Below are 25,912 nucleotides of genomic sequence, written 5' to 3'. Positions count from 1 at the left end.
ATAAGCACTGTTGCCTTGCCATCATCACCGGTGAGCCCAGTGAATCACGTTGGATAGATCGAGTGACGTGGCTATATGTTGCTAAGCTATGGCAATGAAGCGCGGAATGAGGTGGCGTACCATGGTAGCGCAAATGTACTTTTCGATATTCATAAGCAGTCTCCTACTGCAAGATTCGTTTCCAATGTGACTCCGATACTACAACTCTGTATAGATCGATACAGCACTCTAGGCGTGAGGTGGAGGTGGTGGACATGCTGAGCAGGCAGGTGGTACTTTCGAACAATCTCGCATGTGCTGTATCAGGCGCGGAAGCAATTACGGCAACCCTTGCGCTACTGGACAGTCAGTACACAGATATGACTTCAAAAGGAGTGCAACATACCTTCTTGGACTTGGGCGGTGACGGCATCTGCGCAACAGCAGGCTCTGCCTCGACACCCATTCGACTGGCTGAGCGCATCTTCTCACGGATCTCCTCCTGACGTTCGCGCATGCTCAAAGGCCGATCAGGATGAACAAGAAACTGCTCCGGGGCAAGGAGATGACCGCTCGGTGAGCGCACATGCGCATCGATTGGCAACTCCGCAGGATCGATCAGCTCGCTGAGATGGCGGATGCGAGGAGGTGGCGGCGGACGGCTGACGTCAGCATGTCCATCCATGTCGTCAATGCCGAGAGAAAGTGTTGTGCTGCCAACCATTGTTGAGCCTGTCATCATTGCAATTAGCTTGACTGTACGCTTCTGCAGATGGCATTGCTGCGACATACCGAAGCTCATCGTATTCGCGCGACTGCGAGTCGCTGTCGTCCCTCCATAGCTCGAATGCTTCTCCGTGATCGTCGAGCGGTCGATATCTAGATCAGCAGCCTTGACAGCAAATGGCGTGGAGGAGTCGGCGGAAGTGTGCTTCTCTTGGCTGGGCGAGCGCTTGCCATCCGTCTTGGTTGTAGCTGATCTGCGTGTCGATTGACTCTGACCCATTGCGTGCGTGATTGGACGGTAAAGAATGTGTTACCGTGTCAATGGTAAGCTCGAGTACGGCGGCGTCTTCGATCGCGAGGAATATCTTCTTGTTTGATGCATTTGCTAGGAACTGCGAGATCTACGATATTACACTGTGCGAGTCGGGTACTTACGGAAGTAGCGGTGGGCGTGTAGTGATGTTGAAAGAAGGGGAGAGCGGCCTACCGGTATACCAGCCCCACACTTGCTGAAGCATGGAGTGTGAAGACGAGGAAACTGCTGGCCTTGCACATTTGATAGTCTCAGCTACATGTACGTCCGTGATACATACAATCGATCTAGAATCGCGTGTATGGGAGCCTATCACAATATCAGTAACTTGCACCAGAAGCATAGGGGCGAAGCAAATCGCAACAACAACATACCACTTCCCCCTCAGCGTGATCTTACACCACTCCCCTTTCTCATCAACCTCCTTCTCCACCGTCGTCGAGAAAGAAATCGCACTCATAATCCCATCCCCAAACTTTTCGTTCATGACCGCCTTATACGCATAACCGTAATTCTGCACGATCTCGTACAATCTATACATCAACGGCTCCTTAGGTGGCATCTCCATCTGCCTCCCTCGGTCCGGGAAGCCTGTCATCTCGGTCTCTAAAAGCTTCGACTCGGGAATGTCGAGGAGCTTGGCGAGGTTGGTGACATCTTCTGGAGAGGCCTTGGACTGGCCGTAGAAGAGTGCTGCTACGGCTACTTCTTCACGGCCGAGGGCTTTGGCGATGGTCTCGAAAGACAAGTTCTTTTGCTTTTTCGCGGCGAAGAGGAGAGGTGATTGGGACGGTAGGCGAGGAAGGATGTCGGACTGGGAGGCTATGTTAGCAGGAGGTTTTGGTTTGAGAATGTTTTACAATGCCTTACATTGAGCACCGCGATGGGGTGCCCGTTTGAAGTGCCTTCTTGTGCGGCCATTTTGGTTGTGCTGGATGTCTTCTTCTGCTGGGTTAGATACGCAACACTTGGGCTGGCGGACGTTTTTGAGAGTATAAAAGATAAGGTACGGACGGAAAGCAATCTGGAGGTGATAGCAGCGGAAGCCAAGGTGAAATCTAGACAGTACTTATCATACTAGCTGGTGCTCTAGAGCTCTTGGACAGTAGTCGAGCTATACTCTGTTCCGTTTGCCCAGCCAGCAGATCGTCGTGGTCCAGGTGGAGATGCACGATTCTGAACTCGTAGCTCAAACGTCACCGTGCATAGGTCACGACTTCCGCTTCCGGGCAAGCGGCATGCAGCCCAGACGACCCAGACATTTTGCGCGGGAGTTGAGCGGAAGCGAAGACACAGGTCTTGTTTGGAGTCAACTATCTCGTTACAAGTGTTCCAAGTACCAAGTCCTACCGACATGTTGGCAAAGTCTACCGACAGCTCATACTCTTGGCGGACCCGCCTCAATAGATTGACTATCATAACCGTTGTCGTCTATCCGATCCCTCAAACTTCTGCGATTGTGTCCGGTATTTCATTGTCAAGTTCGCCGAAGATCCATATACAACTGTCGCAGCGGCAGGACTATCAGGTGTTGCTGGTCCCGGCACAGATGAGCGCATAGCCTACATCGCAGCCAAAGTTTCTTGGAGGTGGCATCATCATCATCGATGCCGCTTGGGACACATCGGGATCTCGTCCCATCCATACTTCGTCTGGCACATCCATAGGCGTCCTGATAGTGCTGCTTTGCAACTAGAAGCGGGAGCACCCTAAGGGTAGTGGTGGGGCCTGCACGAGGACATATTGTGCTTGTGCCGTACATGTCGAATGAGACCTGATTGTCGAGCTTAAGATTTGACTGTTTATGTGCCATGTTCATACAGTCGAAGGGTCATTCGAGGACTTGTGACGTTGAGGCGGCGCCTGTGACGATGTTGAAAGAATGTGGGAAAAGTGGTCAGCTGACTCGGCAATACTTCTGTACATTACGCAGGTTGTTGATGGCGTTGTCTGATGGTGCTCGGCTGGTGCTGGGAGTGGACACTTGGTGCTCATCATCATGTTGTTGTTCGCCTCCCGCCCCTGCTTGAAGCGAGAGAGGGATACGCGTGTTGGCTGCGGCTGGTGATGTGAAGACATCCTGCCCTATCATAAAGTCAACTGGAACGGGAGAAACCTAGTCATCTGAGCTGAACTACACTAATCAAGAGGATGCGTCTTGTGCCGAATGATTGAAAGTGTAAACATAATTCGTGTGTGCTGTCGATTGCTTTGTCTAGCTTGCAGCATCCCCTAGAATACTCAGCCCCCTGCACGGAGGCAGTACACCGCCCGTCTCGCTGCTAGACCTTGTTGTCTGCAAAGCGGCAGAGTCGGCGTAGAAGTGACTGTACATCTCGCGCTGACAGTGAGCGGTCTCGTAATGCTTCACTTCACGACAGTCGCCAAGAACGAACAGTCGGCACTCAACTTCCGACACGATGCTTCATCACCGGTCGGTGCTCAGTGATGCTGAACAGCACATTCGTTGCTACTTGACACCATAAGTTCGTGATGGGTTGTCAAGTCGGTTTCATTGCTCCTTTTCGTAGAAGATCTGATTGTAGCGGTGGGTTGCATCGACAACGGCATCCACTGCGTTGAAGTCTGTCACAATCAGTACAGTCCTCCGCACCCAGGCGCGATGCACCTACCAATATTGCCCTCCGGTCCCATATCTGTACTTGCCATGACCTTGACGCTCAGATCATTCTGCACTTTCCCGATGATCTCAACAGCATGATTGAGCTGGAGGTGTGCATCCTGAGTTTGTCAGTCTACTATTACCGTCTCTACAACCAGCAAGTTTGAATTGGCACATACTCTGTTCAAATGCACTTGTATCTGTCCTCCAGCATCGATAGTGGCCTGCTCGCCACGGAGCTGCCTGACCTTGCCAAGGATGCGTACGGTCTGATGAGAGAACTGCTCGAGATATGGTGCGTTGACACGGGGCGTTGATTCAGTCATCTTTGCTGTGTTGCCGATGGTGTCTTGATCTTATGTTGGTGATGTAAAGACTGTCGCCTGCAAACGCGACTCTAGACGCGTCAAAGTGGCTCGGCTGGACTTGCCGAATGCCTGCTCGCTATCGTAAATCACCCGTCCATCCACTCTCCAGGCCACCATGACATGTATAGGTAATAGCGGCCTACACCACTCTGCTGATACCGTTCACTCTTCAACACAATACCATCACATGGAGCAAACTGCTTCTCGGACCTTGGATACAGCCGGCGGCATCTTCGCCTTCACGATCGTTCTGGCGCATCCACCATAAGAGTGACCAGGCTGCAGTATGGCCAGCTTAGAGCCCCCCACACCGCCCGTGGCAGTAGCATCAGCCGCGGAAGGCTTGGGACTGGGTAGTAGTGCAGCGCCGGGCGGCCGCAGTAGTACAGCGAGTACCGCCATTAAGTCTAAGAGATGGATGAAATGGAGACGAGCTGTCGGGCTGTTATTGCTGGCGATAACAGTATTTCTGTGGACGGCGTCGAACTTTCTTGCAAGCGTAAGATGTCGTTATGTCTTAGCGGACCAGGACGTGGTACTGACGTCTGAACAGGACATCTTCGCGGACGACACCTACAGCAAACCATACCTAGTCACCTATATCAATACGAGCTTTTTCATCATACCCCTGCTTCCCATTTTGGTTCGGCGTCTCTACAAACATCCTGAGGATCTACGAGACTGGTGGACAGCATTATGGCAGAGCTCACGAGGGAAATATGCCATGCTTGCCGGTGGTGAGGTCAGCACGAACAATTCGTCCTACACAGACAGTCCACGCAGTTCCCATAGAAACCAGAGTGTGGACCTTTCCGAGGAAAACCTCCTTAGCGAAGGCGTGGTCGACAGCCAGGAGCTCGATTCCAAGAGAGTTGTGGCTACTGAGCCATCTCGCAGCCGCTCTACGAAGCTCACTCTACCACAAACCGCCCGTCTTAGTCTAGAGTTCTGCATCCTCTGGTTCGTCGCAAACTACTTCGTGGCCGCCTGCCTTTCCTACACCACAGTCGCCAGCAGCACGATCCTCACGAGCACTAGCAGCATCTTCACGCTCCTCTTCGGCGTGCTTTTCCGTGTGGAGCGCTTTTCGCTCCGCAAGCTCATCGCCGTAATAACGGCCCTAGGCGGTGTGGTTCTGATCAGCTCTGTGGACTTCTCGGGCCAAAATTCAGACGACGAGCATCGTGGTGATTTCCCGGAGAAGAGCTTTCACGAGATGATGGTGGGCGACATCCTGGCGCTCGTATCAGCCGTACTCTACGGTCTCTACGCCGTCTTCATGAAGAAGCGTATCGAAGACGAAACGAAAGTCAACATGCCTATTTTCTTTGGTCTCGTCGGCTTGTTCAACGTTCTGCTCCTGTGGCCAGGGATGATCATCCTCCATTATACTGGTATCGAGCCTTTCCAGCTTCCGCCATCATGGTCTGTGTCGGCCATCGTCGTATCGAACAGTCTCGCGAGCCTGGTCTCGGACCTTGCATGGGCCTACGCTGTCTTGCTTACCAGCCCGATTGTGGTCACCGTCGGGTTGAGCATGACTATTCCTCTGAGTCTGGTAGGACAAATCCTTTTGAATGGGCAAACAAGCAGTCCGCTTTACTGGGTAGGCGCAGTGGCTGTCATACTGTCGTTTGTCTTTGTCAGCTCAGAGGAAGAGGAGAGGAGCCCGGAAGAGACGATTGTCTTGGGCGACGAACAGAATACGGCTCATGCAGAGACTCCGTAGGCCATCTATCCAAGCAGAGTTCTCGAGTCCACAAATCCACAGTCCTGGCGACTCCGTCGTCTCATCCCAACAACTACATATAACCATACACCATGACTGGCAATCGCAATGCTCGCCGCATTGCTGCAGTCATCTAGATGACTCAATCTAACGAGCAAGCGGACGCCAAGATACATTGTCGCCTCCCAATCCGCCCGTCGCGATCGAAACATTCTCAACAAAAGCTCATCCAGACACATTGCACAGCATGTCCTGGGCTGACGTTGGCCTGGCGATTGTGCAACACTTGACCGACGAAACGGAAGAGACGAATGAGCAGCAGCAGCAGCAAGACCCGCAGGATCGCCAGGAGAGGAGCAGTAACGATGCTGGGGACGAGAGCGACTCAGACAGTGAAGAGAATAAGCAGTCTTCCGAGGGCTCGAGCGTCGAGCATAAGACTACTAGTCACGAGGAAGATGATGATCATCTCGGAGACGGAAGGCATCCACGCAGCTACCGTGAATTTCCAATGCGGATTCATGATGAAGCGGATACAATCGATGAGACGAGCGAAAGTCGTGGACGCCCATTCTCGCCACTTGGTACTCACATCCTCAGGAGGATACCTGGAAACCTCGAACAAATCCTTGCGGAGCAGCGCGAGGTCATGATGCGAGAGTACAGTGCACGATCTAGTTCTCCGCCCGAGCAAGAACGTCACGACTATCAGGAGGATGAGCAGCTATATCTTCGCAACACCCGAACTCATACTCGACGCCGCCGCTATGCATTTGCTCAGTCGGATCCCAGCGAAGTCTTGCTAGCGCCTCCCTCTCCCGTTGCCAGATCACCTCTCCATGAGGACGAGCAAAGCCCAATATCGTGGCTTGATGACGACCTTCACCAGGACGACGGCGACTGGGATAGCTCGGAGGATAGCGATGACTGGTCTACTCAGGCTACCGCGGGAGGAGATGATGATGCACAATCGTCGTCCGGATACGCGCTACCGCCATTGCCGTTTCCTCCAGGAAGGCGTTCTGGTCGACGATGAAGTTCAGGTCCAGGGCGGTAGCAGTCTACCAAATTTAGGGAAGGAACCATACGATAGTGATTTATGATTTTTGGAGGCAGCGTAGTCACAATAAGTGTTCGAAAGCACACTTTGCCGCATCGCCTTTGGCAAATGACGAACCCCGAGTTGAGACGTGCTTCCATTTCACCTCCACTTCTTCAAGGTTCGCAAGTCTACAGCCAAGCCCCTGTGCCACTCCCAACAGACGAACCCTGGTACCATCCTCCTCACCATCACCACACCTTACAATATCCCCCCTCTCTCCCCAACTAATCCTACAAAAACGTCTGGACCGCCCTCCCCGTCAACCCCGCCAACGCCAAGCTACTGACGGCGAAGATGCCAAACCTCACCATGATGGTATTGCTGATACTCTGCACCAAACTATGCGCCACGCGGAGTCCGACGTACGCCCACGCGAGGTTCACGGTCAGGTCGTCGTTCATGCCCAATCGGTCGAGGGCCAAGATGATGGCGTAGAAGCAGGTGGGTTGTTCGTGCAGGTGGTCGTAGTTGTCTGCGGGCCATTTGACCGAGGGGGGAAGTTTGGCATTCACTGTTTGATCCGTTAAACGCTTTGTGGTTGGAGGATGCCCGGGGTGGTTTCGTAGGCTGGGAAGATGGTGTGGGATGATGTATGTACGTACTGGATTCTTTGGTCATGTTTGGGTTGGGTTGCACGCCGTACTTCTCCATGGCCTGCAAGTCGGTGTTAGTAGCTGTGTCGCGCATATCAATTTGCTCATCGAAGCCCAAGCCTGCGAGGGCCGAGTGTCCTCTGGGATGCTGTCGCATGGGTGTGCTAGAATACGTACGGGAAGCCGAAGCGCATACATCCACCCCTCCATCACAAAGGTCCAGGACACGAGACCCACGAGGGGTCCGAGCAGAGGGTGGGAGCCGGGGAGGATTGAAGTCATCTTCGCAGCACTAGTTCGTCTTGATCTGGCGAGGGAAAAGATGTGTTGGGTGGGTGGGTCAAAGCGATAGGCAGTAGTGAGGTCGCAAAGGGAGCGAGGTGAAGGGAAGTCAGGCAATAGCAGTAGGGTTGTGTAGGCAGATATATTAGAGTTAAAGTTACAAGGTACTTTGGTATAGCTCCCAGGAGGGGCCCATTGGACCGAGGCGACACGAACTTGACGCGAACGGAAAGGTGTTCGTCCGGATATTACTGAGGGCGTTGGTACAAAGTCTGCGCCTGTCGTCGCTATGATATAGGGTATATGTGAGGTGGTGACGGGTAGAAACAAGCGTTGGAATTTCATGTGCGTCTACCAAAGAAGAATGTATTTCTACAGGTCCTGTCAAAGGCGCCTTCCAACGCCATATATACACCACAAGAAATACACCAGACGAGCCATAATAGATCTATACATCAACCCGCTGCTGCTGCTCATCAGCAAGCCTCTCCCCCTCCACCCCCATCTCCATCTCCCTCCTCCTCCTCTCCTCCCTCCCCCTATCCAACTCCCTCACTTCCTGCAAAATCCTACTCTCCAACCCCTCAACAAACCCCTCCCTGTCCGCCCTCGCCCTCCCCGCCACCCTCTCCCCAAATGCTCCCCCCACACCCTCCCCCTCAATCTCATTCTCCCCAACCTCCCTCCCCCTCCTTCCCAACCCCTTCCTCCTCTCCGCCTGCATCTCCCTCCACACCCCAACATCATCCACCGCCTCCGAGTCCCCCCTCGGCGCAACAAATTTACTCCACCCCATGCGTTCATGCTCCACATTCGCCGGCCATGCCGCGGCGAACTCCGCGTCGAGGATGTTATGCCATTTCACCTTCACCCCTTCCGTGCTAAAGATGGGCGTGTTGAGTCGCTTGAGCTTCTGACGCAGGTGGCCGCGTTTCGGGATCGTGGAGGGTTTACGTGGGGTGAAGGAGGGGAGGAGGGAGGACCAGTCTATTGGCGCTTCGATGGCTTCGGCTTCTGCTTCCGCTTCGGCTCCTTGGGTGTCGGAGGAAAGGGCGTCGGTGAGTTTGCCGCTTTCTTCTTGTGGGCTTGCTGCTGCTGCTGCGGTTTCAGAGGCGGAGTTGTCCTCGCTCGCTGGGGCCTCCACTACTTCCTTCTTGCGATATTGTCGCTCCGTCGACGGCTCACCTCGCGCTTCCTGCTCTAGCTGCTTCTCCCGCGCTGCCACCATCTCACGTAGAGACTCAATCAGGCCCTCATTCTCGCCTCGCTCCTCGACCTCCTCCAGATCTTTCGCCATAAGGTCGAACTCCATCTCTCGAAGCTTGGCCATGATTGCAGGTACCTGGGCGACCATATCGTCCGTGTAGCCTGGTGACTGTGTCGCATTGTATGCCAACTCCATCTGCGCACGATCTAACTGCTGGACTCGTAATTCTGCGCGCCGGCTCCCTTCGCTTCTGCCGCCGATACTTGCTGCCACAGACGCTTGCGCAGCTAGGATCGCAGCGTCGCAACTGGCTAGACCGCCGTCCTCTGCACGGACTGCATCTTCACTGAGTTGGCGTGCGATCAGTAATGGTGTACCTTCAAGATGCGGTAGCACCGCGGTCTTCGCACTGACTGCGACAACATCTTCCTGCTCTGGCTGTATCAATTCAATATCCCTACCATCCCTCTCCATAGCCTCCCTCGCATCCTGCACAGCTTGAGCAGCAAACACCATCCTCGTCCTCGTCGCGCCCAGCTGATATGCCTCCCTCTTCAACTTCGTCCGACTCGTGCCCGCCAACTCATCGTTGACATCCGCCAACCTCTTCTCAATCTCCGCAATCCTGGCCTCCATCTCCTGCACCTTTCCGGCCTCGACCTCTTCCGCCAAAGCCAACATCTCCCTGACCTCCTTCTCCCGCTCCAACAACCGCCACTTCTGCACCTTCTCCTCCGCCTTCCGTCCTGCTTCCTCCTGCTCGATCAGCACGGCGGCTAGATCGGCGATACTGTTCGCTTTCTGATTCATCACCATCCCGACCCGGATCTTCCGCTTCCGCCGTTTGATGACATCGTAGACGCTCTCCTTCTTGCTCCCGCCTCGGTCCTCCAACTGCTGCTTTTCGTGCTCGATGTCTGCATTGCTGTAGTTCTGACTGAGGCTCAGTGGGGGCGTCCAGTTGAGTTCGTGGAGTTTGCGGTACTCGCGGAGCTTTTGGAAGGCGTCGAGGCCTTGGGAGAGGGCGTGTGGGTGGGTGGTGGGGAGGGCGAGGGTGTAGAGCGGTCGCCAGATGTCTTTGCGGATGGCGTTGGGTTTGTTGTTGGCGCCGAGGTCGGGCAGTTGTTTGATTGATGCGTGGCTCTGGATGATATGTCAGTAAGGTGGGGAAGAGTGTGTGATATGGATGGTGATATGGATGGTGCTACGACATACATTCAAGGTATGGCTTAGTGAGTAGACGACTTGCTTCGTCCGGACATTGCAGTAGGCGTAGATGTATCGACCATGTTCAGCAGGAGCTGTCGAGGATGCTAATCGTACTTTCTTCATTGTCGCTGTGATCTAGATATGTGCGTCCGAATGACGCTTACTGCTTACAATGTCACGATCAGATCATGCTGACTGTAATAATATATCGAGTTGAACACCCCCGAATCCCCGCAAAGTGACACAGGCATTCAATCAATCAATCACATGGCAATCAACTGCACAGGCATCAGATGAATATCGTTATTACACTTCCCATCATTCGCCAAGAGTGTAAGCATCTCACCTTAGCTGATGTGACGGGCATCAGGATGAATGGCGTTCCGCTCCGCCACCACTACCTCCCGGCCACCACCACCACCACCACCACCTCCATCCCACCAGGATAGCTTCGCGCCCCGAAGCAAGCCATGGCTACTACACCCGGTATGCCTCTACTCTGTGTAATGCCCCCTGCCAGTAGATGTTCGTCTCGTCTGACATGTAAGTACTTCCCAGAACCGTAAAGTGCGCAATCTTGTCTCCATCTCTCTTCGCAACCTGTCCCTCGCCCCACCTTCACCTCTACGACGACGAGGGAAGACGATCGACGACGATGCTGTGCCACAATCTCTCACCTCGCCTGCGAAACTGGTCGCCTTGCGGGAACAGCGGCCGTTAGAACACTCCCGCAGCTCCAGCGACCTACGAGGCAACAGCTTGCAAGCAGTGGCAGAGGATGCATTGACCTTCGACCAGGATCGTGATGACAACGTACTCAATGTATCGAATGGAAGCCCGAAGAGCAAGACGAGACCGAATGGTGCGCCAAGGACACCCCAGCGACCCGTCTTGTCCAAGATGCGACGACGGAGTACTCTAGAGTGGGCGAATGCAACACCGCAGCGCCGACAGGAACGCCTAGAAAATGTGACTAGTGAACGCATGGCCGATGTCTTCTTCAGTTTGCACGTCGATGGCATCACAGAGTCTGTGTACGTCAGTGAGACGATCGAGAGGACCATGAATCCGACCTTCCGGCATATTGACTGGTCGTTATGTGGACCAGGCATCACGAGGATGGATCATCTCACCCTTCGCTTCTGGATCAAGCGTGCGAAGACGCAGAATTGGAAGCAATTGCTTGAGTTTGCTATCAGTCTCCCAAGCTTGCAGTACCTGGGAAAGAGCCTCGACCAGCTACACTATGCCTTGCCTGAGAATGCAGTTGTCTTCCACCTTACCGACGGCGTCTACACTTCATTCCCGTCGTTGTCAAGCTACGTACCGCCGCCTACCGGTCCACCAGCTCGCTCAACGAGCGCAAGAACACTCCCCACAGCATCCTTTGATGCTCTCCTGCGCTTGTCGAAGCTGGACGACAGCATTCAAGACGCGCTTGTGACACGGGACAAGATCGCCGCCGATCTCGAAGCACTTCTCAAAACCAACCAGACCGCCCTGACCGATCGTGATCGCGTGCCCGAAGCTCAAGACCGACTGAAAACAATCGACTACGCCAAGAAAACAGTGGAAAAGCAGCTCGTCAAAGCGCGGAAGCAGCAGGACGAAAAGCGCGCCTCTCTCCAGAGCCGCCGAGATCTCATGGCCTCAGACCTCAACCATCGCAAGAAGCAGGTGGAAGAGACCGACAACGCGCGCCCCGAGCTTCCACTCCTTCGCGACGAACACAAAGTCAAACAAACAGCCATCCGCTCCCAACGCCGCCGAATCTGCTTGGACCTCTCCGCCATCTACCCCATCACCCCACACCCCTCCCAACATAAACACCCCCTAGCCTTCACAATCCGCACCCTCTACCTCCCCGACGCCAACGACCTCGACACCACCACCACATCCACGAACCCCACCACACTCTCCGCAGCCCTAGGCCACACCTCCCACCTCATCCACCTCCTATCCTTCTACCTCCGCCTCCCCCTCCCCTACCCCCTGCACCCCCACAGCAGCACAACCACCATCACGGATCCCCTCAGCCTCCTCAAAACCGCCGCCAGCACAACCAAAACCTACACCACCCCGACCTCGCTGCGCACCTACCCGCTCTTCCCGCAAGGCGTCCCGCGCTTCCGCTTCGACTACGCCGTCTTCTTGCTCGGGAAGGATATTCAGATTTTGGTGGAAGAGGGGTTTGGCGGGCGGGTGGTGGATGTGAGGCAGATGTTGCCGAATCTGGGGTATTTGTTTTTCGTGGCGACGGCGGGGGAGGGGGAGGTGGTGGGGAGGAAGGCAGGGGGGGTCAAGGGGTTGCTGGGGATGAAGGGGGTGGGGGCCGCTGGGGGTCGGGAGAGGAGGGGGAGTGGGGGGTCGGAGGGGAGTTGGTGGAGTGGTGGGGTAGAGGTCAAGGGAAAGCATCAGCAGGCGAGTGCTGTGGAGAGTTTGAGGCGGAGTGCTAAGGGTGCGGGGGGGAAGAAGCAGGGGTAGCCGTTTTCCATCGTCATGCTTTGGCTGGCGGCCACCACGACTGTGTAGACTGCGTACCTAGGTACCTTCTTGCCTTTCCAAGTCCGAACTTACATGATAGTCTTAACAATCAAGAGAAGATGCACTATCCTGCTACACATGTCACTACAAAATAAATGTCGTCTCGTTCCTACTCACACCCACCCATCAAATCCGAATCCGCTCAAAAACATACTTCCCTATCCTCCGCCTCTTCTCCGCCATCTCCACCCTCTCACTCCTCCCCACCTTCCCATTCCTCCCCAGCACTCTACTTGCCATCGCCCGACACCCCATCGGCAAAATCCTACTCTCTTCGTCCAAATCCTCCGCCTCCATCGCCGCAATCCTCTTCCGTTTCTCCATCTTACTAGCTAAAGACAGCGATCTCTCCATCCCGGCCACCTCGTCCAGAAACACCTTGACAGTATCGTTCTCGAACAATCCCTCCGCGCACGCACTCACTTCCGCCCGGAGCTCCTTGATGAATTCGCGTGTGCCGTAGATATCGCCGGATGCGGTGCCGCTTTGGCCTACGAGCCAGCCGCTGAGACCGATGGCGTCGATGGCGCAGTTCATGAGGCGAGAGATGAGGGATATTGCGCCTGGTTGCGGGGCTGCCTCGGCATAAAAGGAGTCGCCGTTGAGCATGCCGTTGATGTCGGTCTGCCCATTGATCGTTCCGTTGGCTTGCTGTTCTTGTTCTTGTTCTTCTTCGTCTTCTGGTGAAGAGACGTATGCACGATGCCAATCACCACTCAACAGCTCGATACGCAGCAGTTTGAGGAAGAAGAGAAGTTCGTCGTGTGTGCACATCTCTCGCATAGCTTTTGTGATTGAGGTCGATGGGAACGTTGTGAGCTTTTCCAGCACAGAACGGATCGTCTCGCTACGAAACTCCACACCGTGGGTGAGGGTAGAGATGGCAAGGTCGAGTTCCTGCTGCGCAAGAGCAGATTCCGTCTCGAGAGTCGAACCTGCGTCACTGATACCATTGGTCACCGCCATGGCGATATCTTCGTCTTCCTCGTCGTCATCTCTGGTAGGGGCGGAAGCTAGAGCGTGGTAATGATGTCTCGTACCCTCGGCAGGCGTCTCGAGCGATCTTATCAGCAATCGAAGCGCTTGCACAAGCTCAGACACATCCCAGTAGACCGAGGAGCTAAGCATCTCATGCAGAAGCGCAAAAGTACCGTCATAGTCCTTGAGAGCAGTCATGATGTCTCCAGGCCTTGTCACCCCAGCGGCCAAGCTCTGATCACGTATGCGCATCGCTCGATCGATGTTCGACACGTTCAAGAAGCCTGCCAATGCAAGAGCTTTGTACGAAAGTTCAGATCTTGCAGTCATCACTATCCGTCCCTTGCCACCATTTCGTTGTTCTTCTTCAATCGCAGGTCGGAAAAGCTGGCTTATAATGAACAGCACATCTTTCTTGTCGACTTTGCCAAGGTCAAAACGCATAACATCCATCCGTAGGCCAGGTCGAGCGCGATCAAAATACTCGCTAACGCTATCAAGAGACTGGCCGCGGTCTCCTCTCATGTGCAACTTGGTAGCAACATGACTTTCTATCGCTGCCAGGTCGCCCTCCCCAATTGCGGTGACGAAGCTTGTCTTCCAGTCTTCGGATTTCTTCCCGGACATAATATTGGCATCGCCCTTACCGAGGACATCCGCCAGGGTAGTGCCATGCATTTGCCCTCGCTTTGGCTTACGTAAGTCCTCGGGTAGTTGTAGAGATGTGAGCTCGTGCCCAGACAAACCTGCGATAAGACCAAGGTCCTGGAAGTTCGTGATGAGTACATTGTCAGAGATAGCTGCAGCACGATCGCGTCTTCGCGTCAGACCAACGAGTGCCGTGCTCGACGAATTGAGGGAAATAGATTCCAGTACAGCACCGAAGCGAGTCTCGTAGACGACCAGCCTGTCACCTTGCACCGCCAAGACAGACGCAGACGAAGCTCGTGTGAAGCTTACAACTGGGCCTGCTCTACTCCCGATAGTCATGACAAATCGGGGGACCGTGCCACTGAAATCGTAGATGTGTAGTTTGCCGTCTAGCATCTGGTAGACCTTGCCCGTCGCAGCGTGTACATCGAAGGTGGCGTTCCCTAGGCCTTGTGCACCACTTGTAGTAGGCAACCTCATTGCAGCAAGATGCTGTAGGTTGGACTTCTGGCTTTGTACGGCGTCGACGGCAGCAGCTCTCAACGCGAAAAGCTCAAGACTCCGCTCGCCACCTTGTTGTCGCATGACTCGGCATATCAACTGCTTGGTTTGAGCTGAAGACGATGCTGAAGTATCGAACGCTGCAAGTATGTCCTCTCGGCTGGCTAGCAGACCTCGCTCGGCCGTTTCAATGTCGACGAGTGCAGTATACTCCACGATACCTTTGCTTTCTTCATCCCCGCTGGCTGATTCTCGCCACGTAGCCGAGGTCAAGTCGCCAACGAAGCACTCCTGTGAGCCATTGCGATGTGTGACCAGGACTTGAGGTTCGCGATCAGATTGTGCTGGCGGCACCACTTCGACACTAAGGACACCATTGAATGTATCCTGTAGCTTGACTTCGTGCTTTCTGGGACCAGTTGGAGTGTCAATTGATGACACAGCTCCCGGTACATCCTCCACTAGACACACCAGCCGCCTCTTCGTATCCTGTGGCCCGTCGCGGAGAACAAGATAGGTCCGTCTCTGTGCTCCCACTGGTTTTGGTCTTCTGATGTAGACGGAACATGGCGGACAGCACATGTATGCCCTCGGTGGCAAAGCATGTGACGTGACCAAGCTCTGGCCCTGCACGTTGTAGATGTTCACACCTTCTCCATCCACACCCACGACAACTTCATGTCGCTTCCTCTTCTGTCCAGCTCGGACGCCATACACAGGTGCTGCATGAGTTCGTCCATGTTCGCCGTCCAGTGGCTTTGGTAGAGAGGCGATTGTGTATGGCACTTCCATGTTGTTACAGGACTCCTGTCCACCGCACCTTCCTCCCACTGCTTGTTCGTCCTTTCTTCACACGCTCTCTTGAGAACTTTCGCCAGAGAAATGCTATCGCGCGTAGATCCGCTGAGCCGCAATGACTAGCGCGATAATGTTGAGTGATGCACGCTGCACGCGCCAGATGACGGCCAATCAAGTGACGTATTTTGTGCTACTGCTATGGCGCGCTCTTCAGCTTCGAATAGGTTGAAAGCTCACCCTCTTCTCCACTAATCATGGCTCTACGCAGTTGACATACACTGCTCGTGCCTGCTAGATCAAGTGGTCAGGATGGCCGGATTGAAGAAGCAGAAGAGCAGGGCGAATAACGACACACCTATCGAGCAGTCGCGACCAGATTCCAAGCCTGATAACGCGCTGCAACCACAAGCTGAGCCCACGACACCGAAGCCGACATCACTAGACATCGCCCGAGCGCAGGCATCATCCTCGACCGCGTCACCATCTCGCCCGAATAGCTGGTATAATGCTGGAGGATCATGGCGAGCCAAGGCTTCACCCGTGGCGCAGATCGCAAAGGAAAGCGTCTCTGTCGCCAAGGGCGCGACGAGTGAGGCTAGCGAGGAAGCCGCTCGTCGACCGAGTCAGAGTGTGAGCAAGGGCATGCGAGGAAGTAGAAAGAGCGTTCCTCTGCTTGCGGAAGCGACGAGGGTCCATGCTACAAGCGAGGCAAGTGCCAAGGCTCCACCGCGCCTCCCAGATCAGGAGAAGGTCAAAGGTGTGGGTGTGGATGAAGTGGCGGCGTCAAAGGGTGACGTGAAGGGTGTTTCGGTAGAGGAGGCACCTCTTCCGCCCGAGCCTGCAGATGGTGAGGACGTGAAAAGTGTCAGCGGGAAGAGCACCGACACAAGACCACAGTCTGCACCATGGTTTGGCTGGTGGTCAAGACCGGACGGCTATGGCAGTGAAACTGAGAAGGGGAAGCAAGGCAACAAGAGACGGAAACTTGATACCGAAGAGGCTAGTAGCACTCCTCTCCCTGGATCACCTGAACCGCAGCCTGCAGACGCCATCGACACTGTCATGGCCGACGCGCCCGTTCGGGGGGATATGGTGACGAAGGCTGCACAATGGGAGGGTGTTCAGCCAGAGATGAGCGTCAATCAGCATTCCACTCGGTCATGGTTTGGTCTGTGGAGCAATGCTCAGAACGAGCAGGCGGTAGCACAGGCGGACCCAGACGCACAAGTGCCACCACAGGAACCTGAAGTGAGGCTGTCTGTAGAGCCTCCCGTGACAGAAGCAGCCGCAACCAGGAAAGACACCCAAGCCGGGCCAGACAAGAAGCAGATTGAAGATGGACCAAAGTCATCAGGCTGGGCATTCTGGTCATCTGACAAGCCATCAGATGGCATGACTACGCCAAGTGGCACACAGAAGGAAGTCGGTGAGATTGCTGTAGCAGATACGCCCAGTCAGAGCCATCCCGAAGCAGCACAATTCAACGAGCAATCACAGCCGAAAGCTGACGTGAAGAGAGGAAACTCGCTGCTCAAACCGAAGCGTGGCCGGACAGAGCGGGTAAAAGAGGCAGTAGAGTCATTAGCAGCCTCACCGATTGACTCGAAAGCACAGACACCCACAATATCGCAAGTGCCGACTCCGGCAGAGACGCCACCACGAGATACATCAGAAGCACCGGCACCCATAAAGCGTGGCAAAGTACCTCAGACACGACCAAACCTCGTTCTTCCATTGTTCAGGGACCTCTATCCACCTGTACCGAGTCCAGGATATCTAGAAAGGCTATCGACATACCTCTCACAGGCGCTGCGTCTACCCAATAGCGACACCCCGCCACCACCACAACATGTGTACTTCAATCCGAATCCACCGAAGATAAGAAAAGCAATAGCAATAGGTGTCCACGGCTTCTTCCCAGCTCCTTTAATCCAAAAAGTTCTCGGACAACCAACAGGCACCTCCATCCGTTTTGCCAATTACGCCGCCGCATCTATCAAGACCTGGTGTGCTGAGAACCAACCTTCATCAAAAGACGGAGTCGAGATTGAAAAAGTGGCGCTAGAAGGCGAAGGGACTATCAATGACCGCGTGACGACGCTGTGGAAACTGCTCCTGAATTGGCTGTCACATCTACGACAAGCAGACTTCATACTCCTAGCCGCACATAGCCAGGGTGCCCCTGTCGCAGTCATGCTACTTGCGAAACTCATCCAGCTCGGCTGCCTTGCACCCAACGTGAAGATAGGTATCTGTGCGATGGCGGGAATCAATCTCGGACCTTTTCTCGAATACAAATCACGACTATTCGGCGGCAGTGCACTCGAACTCTTTGACTTCTGCGACGCGGGAACAGCAGTGAGTAAATCCTACGTCGAAGCCCTGGACGTTTGTCTTCGGCACGGGGTGAGGATTTCATTCGTGGGGAGTCTGGACGATCAACTCGTGAGCCTGGAGTCCTCGCTCTACGCCCCGCTTGGTCATCCCTACATCAACCGCGCAGTCTTCATTGACGGACGATTGCATGCGCCGAATTTCCTCACACATCTTGTCGTCTTTGCTCTCAAGCTCCGGAACCGAGGTATAAGTGACCATGGGCTTTTGAGGGAGCTCTCGGCACCACTAGCAGGCAGTCTCGTGGGCGGCGACGGCCACAGCCGCATCTACGACGAAGCTGGCGTCTACAGCCTCGCGATTGACTTCGCTCTCCGTAGCACCGACTTCACACCCTCTACCCTTACCCAAAGTCCTGACAGATCTACAACAGCAGCAGCAAGCCTCCTAGCAAACGACAAAGACCGTTCCCGCTCCGCCGCCGCCGCCCGCCGAGCCTCCCTCTCCGGCTACCCCACTACACCCGCCCAAGCCAACTCCATCCGCCGTGGCGAGGGCTCCGCTACCGCGAATCTACCGGGTACAGCGCCAGTATTTGCGCATTTCGAAGCGCCTACTACGAGTACGAGCGGGGGTGTGGGCGCGAACCCTTTCACCTTACCTTGGGCTGTCAGAGGTATGCTGGAAGAAGGGGAGGTGAAGCGGGATGGGGTGTTGATGGCGGAGGTGCGGGAGTTGGTCGAGGAATTCGAGGAGTGGAGGCCGCAGACGAAGATTTTGAGGGATGTTCGCTTTCGGTTGGAGGGGGTGAGGAGTTTACTCTGATTCCTCACGATGTGAGGAGCTCGGGTGCCGTTGCGCGTTGTGCAAGGCTGGATCGATGAATCGATGGAGATGTTTGTTCGTTGCTGCGGGGGGCTGAGGCTTGACAGGAAGACGGCGAGGTAGACACATGCTTGAGTTATATACCCCCTATATCGTTCGTAGACCTACCTGCTGGTAATCATATCTTCAACTCCATATCTAATGAACAAGAAGTGCTAGAGACCACGTCTTCATCAACCAACCGGCATCATCCTTCTCATCTCTCCACTGGTCTCCAATCGACATTTGTCCAAATCATGCACATCTCGCGCAACAATCCCGATGTTTGACGGATAGATTGATCCCTTAGAGTGGCAGACTCGGCCTACTTCGCCTTTGTCAAAGTGCCAGAAACATGCGGTATAGTGTCGTATTTCCCTTCGCCTGCTGTAGGACCTAGCTGCACATCGTCCCATTTTCCGGCTTGCAGAAGCCATTCGTCTGTCGGGCGTGTGATGTCACAGCCGTTCAGGAAGTGCGGCCATATGTTGTTGAGGACTCCTGTCGATAGGGGTTGGTAAGTGATCGCGACGAGCAAGAAAAAGTGGGCAAGTAGGGAAAACTTCATCTCTCCGTTTAACGATCGACGTGATCAATCTGCAAGTCGTGCTCGATGGCAGTACGATTGTGTTGTCAAAGTGATAGCAGAGAGGGTACACGACTTACTTTGCCACGTACCCACGAAGTCATTCTGATACTTCGTCCTCACGTGTTCGAATACAAGCCACTTCCCACCCGGCTTCAGCAGCGGATACAACTCCTTGATGATCTTCTGAGGGGTGGGAATGGAGCAAAGACACTGCACCGTAATGACCGTGTCGACGCTTCCCGGTTCTAGCCCGCCTTTCGTGGCCAACTCCTCAGCTCCGCATCCAATGATCTCGTATTTGTCGCCCAGGCCGGCTTCGACAGCATTACGTCGCAGCTCGGCATGGAAAGCCTTGTTCGGCTCGACTCCGTAGATTTTCGTAATGCTGGGATTACTGGCTCGGGCGAACAGGTAGACCCATTGGCCTGTTCCAGGTCCAATGTCCAGGCATATGCCTGTGGCGGAGTTTTGAAGGAGCGGCATTACAGATGGTGCGGCGTTCTCGCGGCTACGGGGACCAAACCAGGACCCTACGAGATGGAAGGAGATATGTCAGCGGCAGGTCATGATACGTGAAGTGAAATGATAAGTATCGGCGTTCCACATAGGCCGAGGCAGTTCTGGCGTCTTGAGTTCCGGTGTGGAGTTTCATGGCTTGCCGGCTGATGTGTTCGTTGTCAACTTACTAGAACGCCGTCAGTATGTTGAGAATCTTGCGATATCTTTCCCACCATTGCTTACCAGAAATGGGCAAACCATGCTTCCTTGAAGTCGGAGAACGACGACAATGACTTGATGTCACCTGTAGTGACTAAGGTGTAGATGGTAATGGGGATGTAGTAGGCGGAATAGCACAGTAGAAGTAGCGGACGTAGCAGGTTGATGGGACCATTGGCCTCTGTCGTCGTTTGTGGCGGCATAGTGAGCTATCGAAATACGATTGTGGTAATGAAGGGAACTTAAGAAGACGAAGGAGTTGTGAACTTTGAAGATATATGTGGAGTGGAGTAGTCGACGGCTATGCGCCGGCTACTAGCCGGATCTAGAAGGCACTGTCGTTGGGGTGAGAGATCGCGATACTGTTCACTCCGGCTACACTATAGATGAAGCTCATTGATCCCGCTATATAGAGAAAGCGCAAGCTCTCAACTACCAAATGATTCCTGTCAATTCGCTAGCCATTCAGGTGTGGCATCGTCACATATCATCGCAACGTCGCAGCTTTAGCCGCTAGCACATCTTCACAAGGATATCCATTTGGTCGTCGGTCCTCGACCTCATGACCTTCCCTTAGCTCAAGCACATCCAACCCGTTCCGTCTCTGCTGTTCTCGACGAAGAGGATCGGGCAACGGCCAGGCACCGCCATCCCTACTTTCAGCCTTCTTTGCACTTCTTTTCTCTTTGCCGACCAAAGATCGAGCAGTTGGACACAGCCATAACTTCGGCCAAGCCTCGTCTTCTAGGTCCTCAAAGGCTTCTAGATCTGTCTCTATCTGTTTAACGACCGTACGATTGCTAGTGATAGTGGTTCGCTGCTTCGCCCACCCGTACAGGAACACAGATGTGTTGATAGAAGTCATGCCTTTGGCCACATCGTGGGCCTGCTTTGGCAGGGCACTAAGACAGCCATTCTTATCCTGCTGAACCACTTCTATAGGTAACTGCCACTCCGCCGGAACTTCGTAAGCAGACCAGGCCTGCATCTCTTCGATCAACGCTGCGCGAGAGAGTGTTTTGTCGTCGCCCAGCATGATGGTTGTTCGAGCTTTCTCCGACGTTGTACCGATTGTGTCGACAATCTCCCGCATACGACTTGCTGCTTCCTCAGTGCAGACTAATCTGTGCCTTCCCATGGCAGGATAGAGTAGAGACGGCAACAATTTCTCGTTGTCCTCGATCTCAACCTGGCGTCGCAGAGCAGTGTGGAACCATGGTTGCTTCGAGACCTTTGCGTGTGAGAACTCCGAGACTAGCGCTAACAGGATGGTGCAATCAATGTTCAAAACGTCAGAGAAAGACGTCAGCGGGTCGGGGGCCATGGTTTGTATGGCTATGTTGATTTCCGGCGGACTAGTCAAGTCGATTCCGCAATACAATGTTGCACCCGCAGCTTTGCAGGCATCAAGCATTGTGTCAACCTCGGGTGTCTCGCCATACTTCACTCGTGGGAGGACTATATGAACGACGGGATGCTTCGTTCGAACACGAAAACTTTTCGCAGCTTGGCAAAGCTCTTTAGCGGTCTTGACCAACGGCACATCTCGGTCTTGATCGTCTAACCCCGAGCCAAGCTGTTCGTTGTCCTCGTCCTCATCAAAGTCTGAGCCTCCTGAGTCCCAACCTTGTTTCGCGAGATCGAAAAGTAATCGTGAGTTCGTGATTAACGACACTTTCGTCCATGTTCTGCCAGAATCTGTGATGGCATCGACGACTACAGCACTGTCCTTGAGGCCCCTTCCTCTTGTAGGAGTCCCACTGGGATTCGCCTTTGGAATGCTTCGAGATGCCTGCTTGACGCCTGGAGTGGTATACACTCGTTTCTGTAGCGAGGTCACTCTCCTAGACTTCTTGACCGTGCTCCATAATGTTTCGAGGAACGGTAGATTCGAGGATCTCGCCACATGGATCGTAGCCACGTCATGCGGCTTGTCAAGTAGACGTTCTAACATCTTCAATTCCGACTGTATAGTCCCTCGAAAATGGCCAAGCTCGACATTACCTTCTTGTCGAAGGTGGCGTAGACGATCCCGGAAAATCTGCAATTCAGCCAGTAGCACCTTTGCTCGGTCTACGAGGTCGGCGATTGCATTGCCAGCGTTTCCGACCATTTCGCCGTTTGTGGTGTTCATAATGCCAAAAGCTGACGGGACGCTTCCGTGGAGGAGACGTTCAGGATATGTTGACCAGGGTTTATTTAATGCTTAGAGGTGCGTGCGCTAGGCTGGGCAGTCGAGTGCCTATATTGCGTTGTTAGCCTTATGAGACCTTCCTCCATCCCAACTGTTGACGTTTCTTGGTGTGGGTAAGAGCATCGAGTTATTAAAAGTGCCGTGCTTGTGACTCGAAAGCACTTTGATATGCAGGTGCAACACTCGATACAGGAAGCACGGCTTCGGGCCGCATTGATCCGAGCATCCGAATTTCATTGAGACTATAACGTGAATGAATAACTATGGTGAAGCACGCGACGACAGACAGCATTCGCGATCTTACGACGATCACGATGGTCTATCTAGCGACGCCGGAAGACTGGCAGCGTCAATCATCGCTGCTGCTGCAGGCACGGCCGACCACGGTGCGTAAGTGGATTCCACCATCTTCGCTGTGCGAAATGTGCTAATCAGCACAGGCACGCATAACCACGAAGTACAAGATACCCAACCTCGAATCGTCAAAGTACCAGAAGGCTCTCAAGCGCAAAAGGGATACAGAGACAGGGGAGAAAGACAATGCCGCACCTAAGGTACCGAAAGGATCGCTAGTCCTGAAGACATATGACCCAGAGTCTGGCGTGGTGTTGAAGTTCAAGACAGACAAAGCCGCAGATGTGGGTAGGCTGATCGGTGGCCTGGGACGACTAGGGAGGCATATGGCTGCGTTGCCCGAGAGCACTGAGGGTGAGTGTACACTTCCATCGGCGACATGGTCGCAGCTGACAGAGTTCAACAAAGACGCAGTGATGGAGGATGCTGGTGCACCCGAACCAACCACTGCGGACTCATCGAGGACTGCAAAAGCTGGTCCGAGTTCAGACAGCAAGCCACAGCAGGCACCAGCAGGGAGTGGAAGTGGCGGAGGTGGCAAGAAGAAGAAGAAAGGCAAGAAGTAGATCTACAGGCCTCCATTCACAACATTGTACCGGCCGTACACTCACATCAACTCTTGGCCACGTTTCGGTACCGTCTGTCGGCGGCATTATGACTTCACTTAAAGGCCTGGACACGCTGCATATGCGATTGTCAGTGTCGAGGAATAGCTGATCAATACTTAACGGCATGAAGGACAGTATTCCAATGCTTCGTCAATTGATCCCATAGCCGCCAAGCCGTATAGGCCGCTGGACCCTACGCATTGCTGGCTCAAGACGGCAGAACGCAGAGAGATCATCGGCTAGAGGACCCTTGGTACGTAACAGGTAGCACAATGCATGCTCAATAGCATGTGAACATAATATGCACCGAAGATCTCCCACGTTGACAGCTGCCAGAAGCGGTATTCCGTTTCTGCGGTCTTGTTCCGTCTGCCATCGGCTGTAGACGGACATTTTCTCGGCAACTCAGTGGAGACATCGTCGCAATTGTGCATGCGTCAAGAACCACTTCGGCAAGCCGGCGTAGTGATCTCGTTGCACGCTGCAGCAGACGCAGCCTATGCGTGGCGAAGATGCAGGTTCTTGAGCCGTTCGTCACGATCTTCGGTACCACGTTTTGCGAGACTTGCCGTCCGATTCCGTCGATCTCATAATACCTACTGGCACGGCATATATCCCTCGAGTTGTCAAGCTTATTGCTCGCTTGTAGCATGGGCGTTGGCTCATGGACCTTGATTTACGTCGATACAGTAGTAGCTCTCGAAGGCCATCGACGAGTGTTATGTGCGAATAAATGCCGAGCCATCAGCCGCCCCGAGCAAAGCCAGGCATTGTTATCATGCAGAGAGACGAGATGGGCTTGCCGGCTTTGCTGTTGCCACCTCGAGCAGTATCCACGATCCTAGTGCACATCACTGCGTAAGGTCAGATGGCCTGGTCCGTGTTCGAAAGCGCTTGGCATAGTAACATCGACAACAATAATGCAGCATTTGCAGGTGAAGAGTAGCACATACTTCAACTCATCGACGGCGCTCCACGCACTCAGCCTTAAAACTGATGTTCATTTACCAAAACGATACGCTTGTCCCTGCGACTCACGTACATTCTGTACATTGTAGTAGGAGCTTATTCCCGTGCGGCGTCGCTGTTGTACACCATGCTGGCATAATAAGACGGCAAGACGCCTGCCGCGGTAGCTGCATAATGGACGTCCTGTTTTCCCGGCGTGGCCCGCACGTACGGACAGTGGGCGCACAAAAGGCCGAAGAGGCGTGTGCCTTCATTTTGCAGAAAGCCGGTGGTTTGTGCGAACGCCAAAGATGACGGACATGCATCAGATTAGCAGCCGATCATTTGCTACTGCGACATCCGCTAGGCACCCTCCTGCTCGAAGCTAGGGAAGTTATGGTATATTGGGATGAAGCTTTCCCTGCACCGTGACAACAGTGATGATCGTGTTGTACCGTATCGATGTGGCGAGGTCCCTTATTTACCATGTGTGAGCCCGCGGACATGCTGCACGGCGGCGACCATCGTTCGCAAGACCAATGAGAGTGGAAGCACTTTGGCGCTTGGACTGACACGAAGGCTAAGCAAACGGGCGCGACAAGGATTCCTTCGACCTGCAGTAGACTAGCTCCCATGGGGTTTGAAATCTGGGGCAATCCACTGCAGAGGCAGCAGAGGTGAAAATGGCAAGCGCATTTCCAAGGCGCTCGCTGCGGATCTTGTGCAGCAAGCGAAGCAGAGACTCCAGCTTGACCCTCCGAGTGCGCGGCAGTGATTCGATGGATCAGCGACGGACGTGGTGGATCAGACAAGCAGCAGCTGACACCTTCGGAAAATGGCGCGTTGCTGCACCGAAAACGTTACTTCCACTGTTTGATGACGATGGGTTTGGAGCTCTGCGACCTACGGTTGGCGCGGAAGTCTGGTGGCTGAATGATCACGAGCACTTCCTAGAAACCATGTGCTGCCGGCCGGTTAACTTGCATCTGCAAGCGTTGGATGCGCTGCGCAAGTGGACAACGTTGAACGACAGGCACAAGCTTGGCAGGTCCACAGCAGTGACATCGGGGAGCCATTGAGTACCCTCCCTGATGACAGTAGTGTATGAATTGTCGATGGTGACGAGCTTGCCGCTGTGCTAGGTTAGGCAGATGCATCGTCGACGCTGACAGCACCAGTATTACAAATGCCTGTTGTGCACAGGATACTGCACTGCCTTGGTGAGCTTTGCGAAAGCTCGATCGTTGATAGCCCGAGCCCGCGATGGCGCGAAGTGTCACGCTCTGCCTGGCCCACTGTCGAAGTCAGCCAGGAGGATGTGTTCAAAGGCTATCAGATCGGCTCTCGAAGCTGCCGTACTATTGCAAGGGATGGCTGAACGATCAACTCGCTTTCTTGAAGATCCTGACCCCGGCTCAGATGAGAGGGATCGAGCACTGTGGTCAATAATTTCTCCGATATGTACTATCTACATTGACTCTCTCTAATGGGCGGTGTTCTTCCCGCGAACTCAAGGGCCGCAATAATGATCTAAGACGAGATCGGCGTAGTGTAGTTGGCGTGCAGGAAGGGTCTGCACGACAAGGTGGCCACACTCTTGGCTGGAAACCCTGGCAGGTCGCAAGGGTGACGGCCGCGAGGTCCAATCTGGTAGGAGCTCTGAGCGGCACGGCACCAGAATGCATGAAGCGCTCATGCTGG

At 54.1% G+C, this 25,912-nt stretch overlaps 14 protein-coding genes across 14 annotated transcripts; 5 read left to right on the top strand and 9 right to left on the bottom strand.

Moving 5' to 3' along the window:
• Positions 1-302: 302 nt before the first annotated feature.
• On the bottom strand, positions 303-985 carry LTS14_000575 (uncharacterized protein; the record flags this gene model as incomplete). Its single annotated transcript, XM_064833288.1, has 3 exons — positions 303-335; positions 386-711; positions 772-985. The coding sequence occupies 3 exons, from the start codon at positions 983-985 to the stop codon at positions 303-305; spliced, it is 573 nt and encodes a 190-aa protein (XP_064699557.1).
• A 320-nt stretch (positions 986-1,305) lies between these two features.
• On the bottom strand, positions 1,306-1,939 carry cyn1 (Cyanate hydratase; the record flags this gene model as incomplete). Its single annotated transcript, XM_064833287.1, has 3 exons — positions 1,306-1,327; positions 1,393-1,832; positions 1,889-1,939. 3 exons carry the CDS (start codon positions 1,937-1,939, stop codon positions 1,306-1,308), a joined length of 513 nt encoding a protein of 170 aa, XP_064699556.1.
• A 1,591-nt stretch (positions 1,940-3,530) lies between these two features.
• Positions 3,531-3,967, bottom strand: LTS14_000573 (uncharacterized protein; the record flags this gene model as incomplete). The annotated part of the gene is made up of 3 exons (XM_064833286.1): positions 3,531-3,604; positions 3,652-3,760; positions 3,821-3,967. 3 exons carry the CDS (start codon positions 3,965-3,967, stop codon positions 3,531-3,533), a joined length of 330 nt encoding a protein of 109 aa, XP_064699555.1.
• Positions 3,968-4,295: 328 nt separating this feature from the next.
• LTS14_000572 (uncharacterized protein) lies at positions 4,296-5,738 on the top strand (the record flags this gene model as incomplete). The annotated part of the gene is made up of 2 exons (XM_064833285.1): positions 4,296-4,508; positions 4,563-5,738. 2 exons carry the CDS (start codon positions 4,296-4,298, stop codon positions 5,736-5,738), a joined length of 1,389 nt encoding a protein of 462 aa, XP_064699554.1.
• A 247-nt stretch (positions 5,739-5,985) lies between these two features.
• On the top strand, positions 5,986-6,774 carry LTS14_000571 (uncharacterized protein; the record flags this gene model as incomplete). The annotated part of the gene is made up of 1 exon (XM_064833284.1): positions 5,986-6,774. One exon carries the CDS (start codon positions 5,986-5,988, stop codon positions 6,772-6,774), a length of 789 nt encoding a protein of 262 aa, XP_064699553.1.
• Positions 6,775-7,070: 296 nt separating this feature from the next.
• Positions 7,071-7,590, bottom strand: LTS14_000570 (uncharacterized protein; the record flags this gene model as incomplete). The annotated part of the gene is made up of 2 exons (XM_064833283.1): positions 7,071-7,351; positions 7,443-7,590. 2 exons carry the CDS (start codon positions 7,588-7,590, stop codon positions 7,071-7,073), a joined length of 429 nt encoding a protein of 142 aa, XP_064699552.1.
• A 573-nt stretch (positions 7,591-8,163) lies between these two features.
• LTS14_000569 (uncharacterized protein) lies at positions 8,164-10,254 on the bottom strand (the record flags this gene model as incomplete). Its single annotated transcript, XM_064833282.1, has 2 exons — positions 8,164-10,065; positions 10,138-10,254. 2 exons carry the CDS (start codon positions 10,252-10,254, stop codon positions 8,164-8,166), a joined length of 2,019 nt encoding a protein of 672 aa, XP_064699551.1.
• A 252-nt stretch (positions 10,255-10,506) lies between these two features.
• Positions 10,507-12,615, top strand: LTS14_000568 (uncharacterized protein; the record flags this gene model as incomplete). The annotated part of the gene is made up of 2 exons (XM_064833281.1): positions 10,507-10,617; positions 10,690-12,615. 2 exons carry the CDS (start codon positions 10,507-10,509, stop codon positions 12,613-12,615), a joined length of 2,037 nt encoding a protein of 678 aa, XP_064699550.1.
• Positions 12,616-12,801: 186 nt separating this feature from the next.
• LTS14_000567 (uncharacterized protein) lies at positions 12,802-15,597 on the bottom strand (the record flags this gene model as incomplete). Its single annotated transcript, XM_064833280.1, has 1 exon — positions 12,802-15,597. One exon carries the CDS (start codon positions 15,595-15,597, stop codon positions 12,802-12,804), a length of 2,796 nt encoding a protein of 931 aa, XP_064699549.1.
• Positions 15,598-15,912: 315 nt separating this feature from the next.
• On the top strand, positions 15,913-18,762 carry LTS14_000566 (uncharacterized protein; the record flags this gene model as incomplete). Its single annotated transcript, XM_064833279.1, has 1 exon — positions 15,913-18,762. One exon carries the CDS (start codon positions 15,913-15,915, stop codon positions 18,760-18,762), a length of 2,850 nt encoding a protein of 949 aa, XP_064699548.1.
• Positions 18,763-19,126: 364 nt separating this feature from the next.
• LTS14_000565 (uncharacterized protein) lies at positions 19,127-19,873 on the bottom strand (the record flags this gene model as incomplete). Its single annotated transcript, XM_064833278.1, has 2 exons — positions 19,127-19,302; positions 19,480-19,873. 2 exons carry the CDS (start codon positions 19,871-19,873, stop codon positions 19,127-19,129), a joined length of 570 nt encoding a protein of 189 aa, XP_064699547.1.
• Positions 19,874-20,038: 165 nt separating this feature from the next.
• On the bottom strand, positions 20,039-20,310 carry LTS14_000564 (uncharacterized protein; the record flags this gene model as incomplete). Its single annotated transcript, XM_064833277.1, has 2 exons — positions 20,039-20,075; positions 20,132-20,310. 2 exons carry the CDS (start codon positions 20,308-20,310, stop codon positions 20,039-20,041), a joined length of 216 nt encoding a protein of 71 aa, XP_064699546.1.
• A 284-nt stretch (positions 20,311-20,594) lies between these two features.
• On the bottom strand, positions 20,595-22,241 carry LTS14_000563 (uncharacterized protein; the record flags this gene model as incomplete). Its single annotated transcript, XM_064833276.1, has 1 exon — positions 20,595-22,241. The coding sequence occupies one exon, from the start codon at positions 22,239-22,241 to the stop codon at positions 20,595-20,597; it is 1,647 nt and encodes a 548-aa protein (XP_064699545.1).
• Positions 22,242-22,615: 374 nt separating this feature from the next.
• On the top strand, positions 22,616-23,221 carry LTS14_000562 (uncharacterized protein; the record flags this gene model as incomplete). Its single annotated transcript, XM_064833275.1, has 2 exons — positions 22,616-22,687; positions 22,742-23,221. The coding sequence occupies 2 exons, from the start codon at positions 22,616-22,618 to the stop codon at positions 23,219-23,221; spliced, it is 552 nt and encodes a 183-aa protein (XP_064699544.1).
• Positions 23,222-25,912: the final 2,691 nt, after the last annotated feature.

Source organism: Recurvomyces mirabilis, assembly GCF_035927965.1.
Source record: "Recurvomyces mirabilis strain CCFEE 5264 chromosome Unknown scaffold_1, whole genome shotgun sequence".
NCBI classification, from domain to species: domain Eukaryota; kingdom Fungi; phylum Ascomycota; class Dothideomycetes; order Mycosphaerellales; family Teratosphaeriaceae; genus Recurvomyces; species Recurvomyces mirabilis.
Note: the sequence above shows the minus strand (reverse complement) of the source record. Positions and strands in the feature narration are given on the sequence as shown.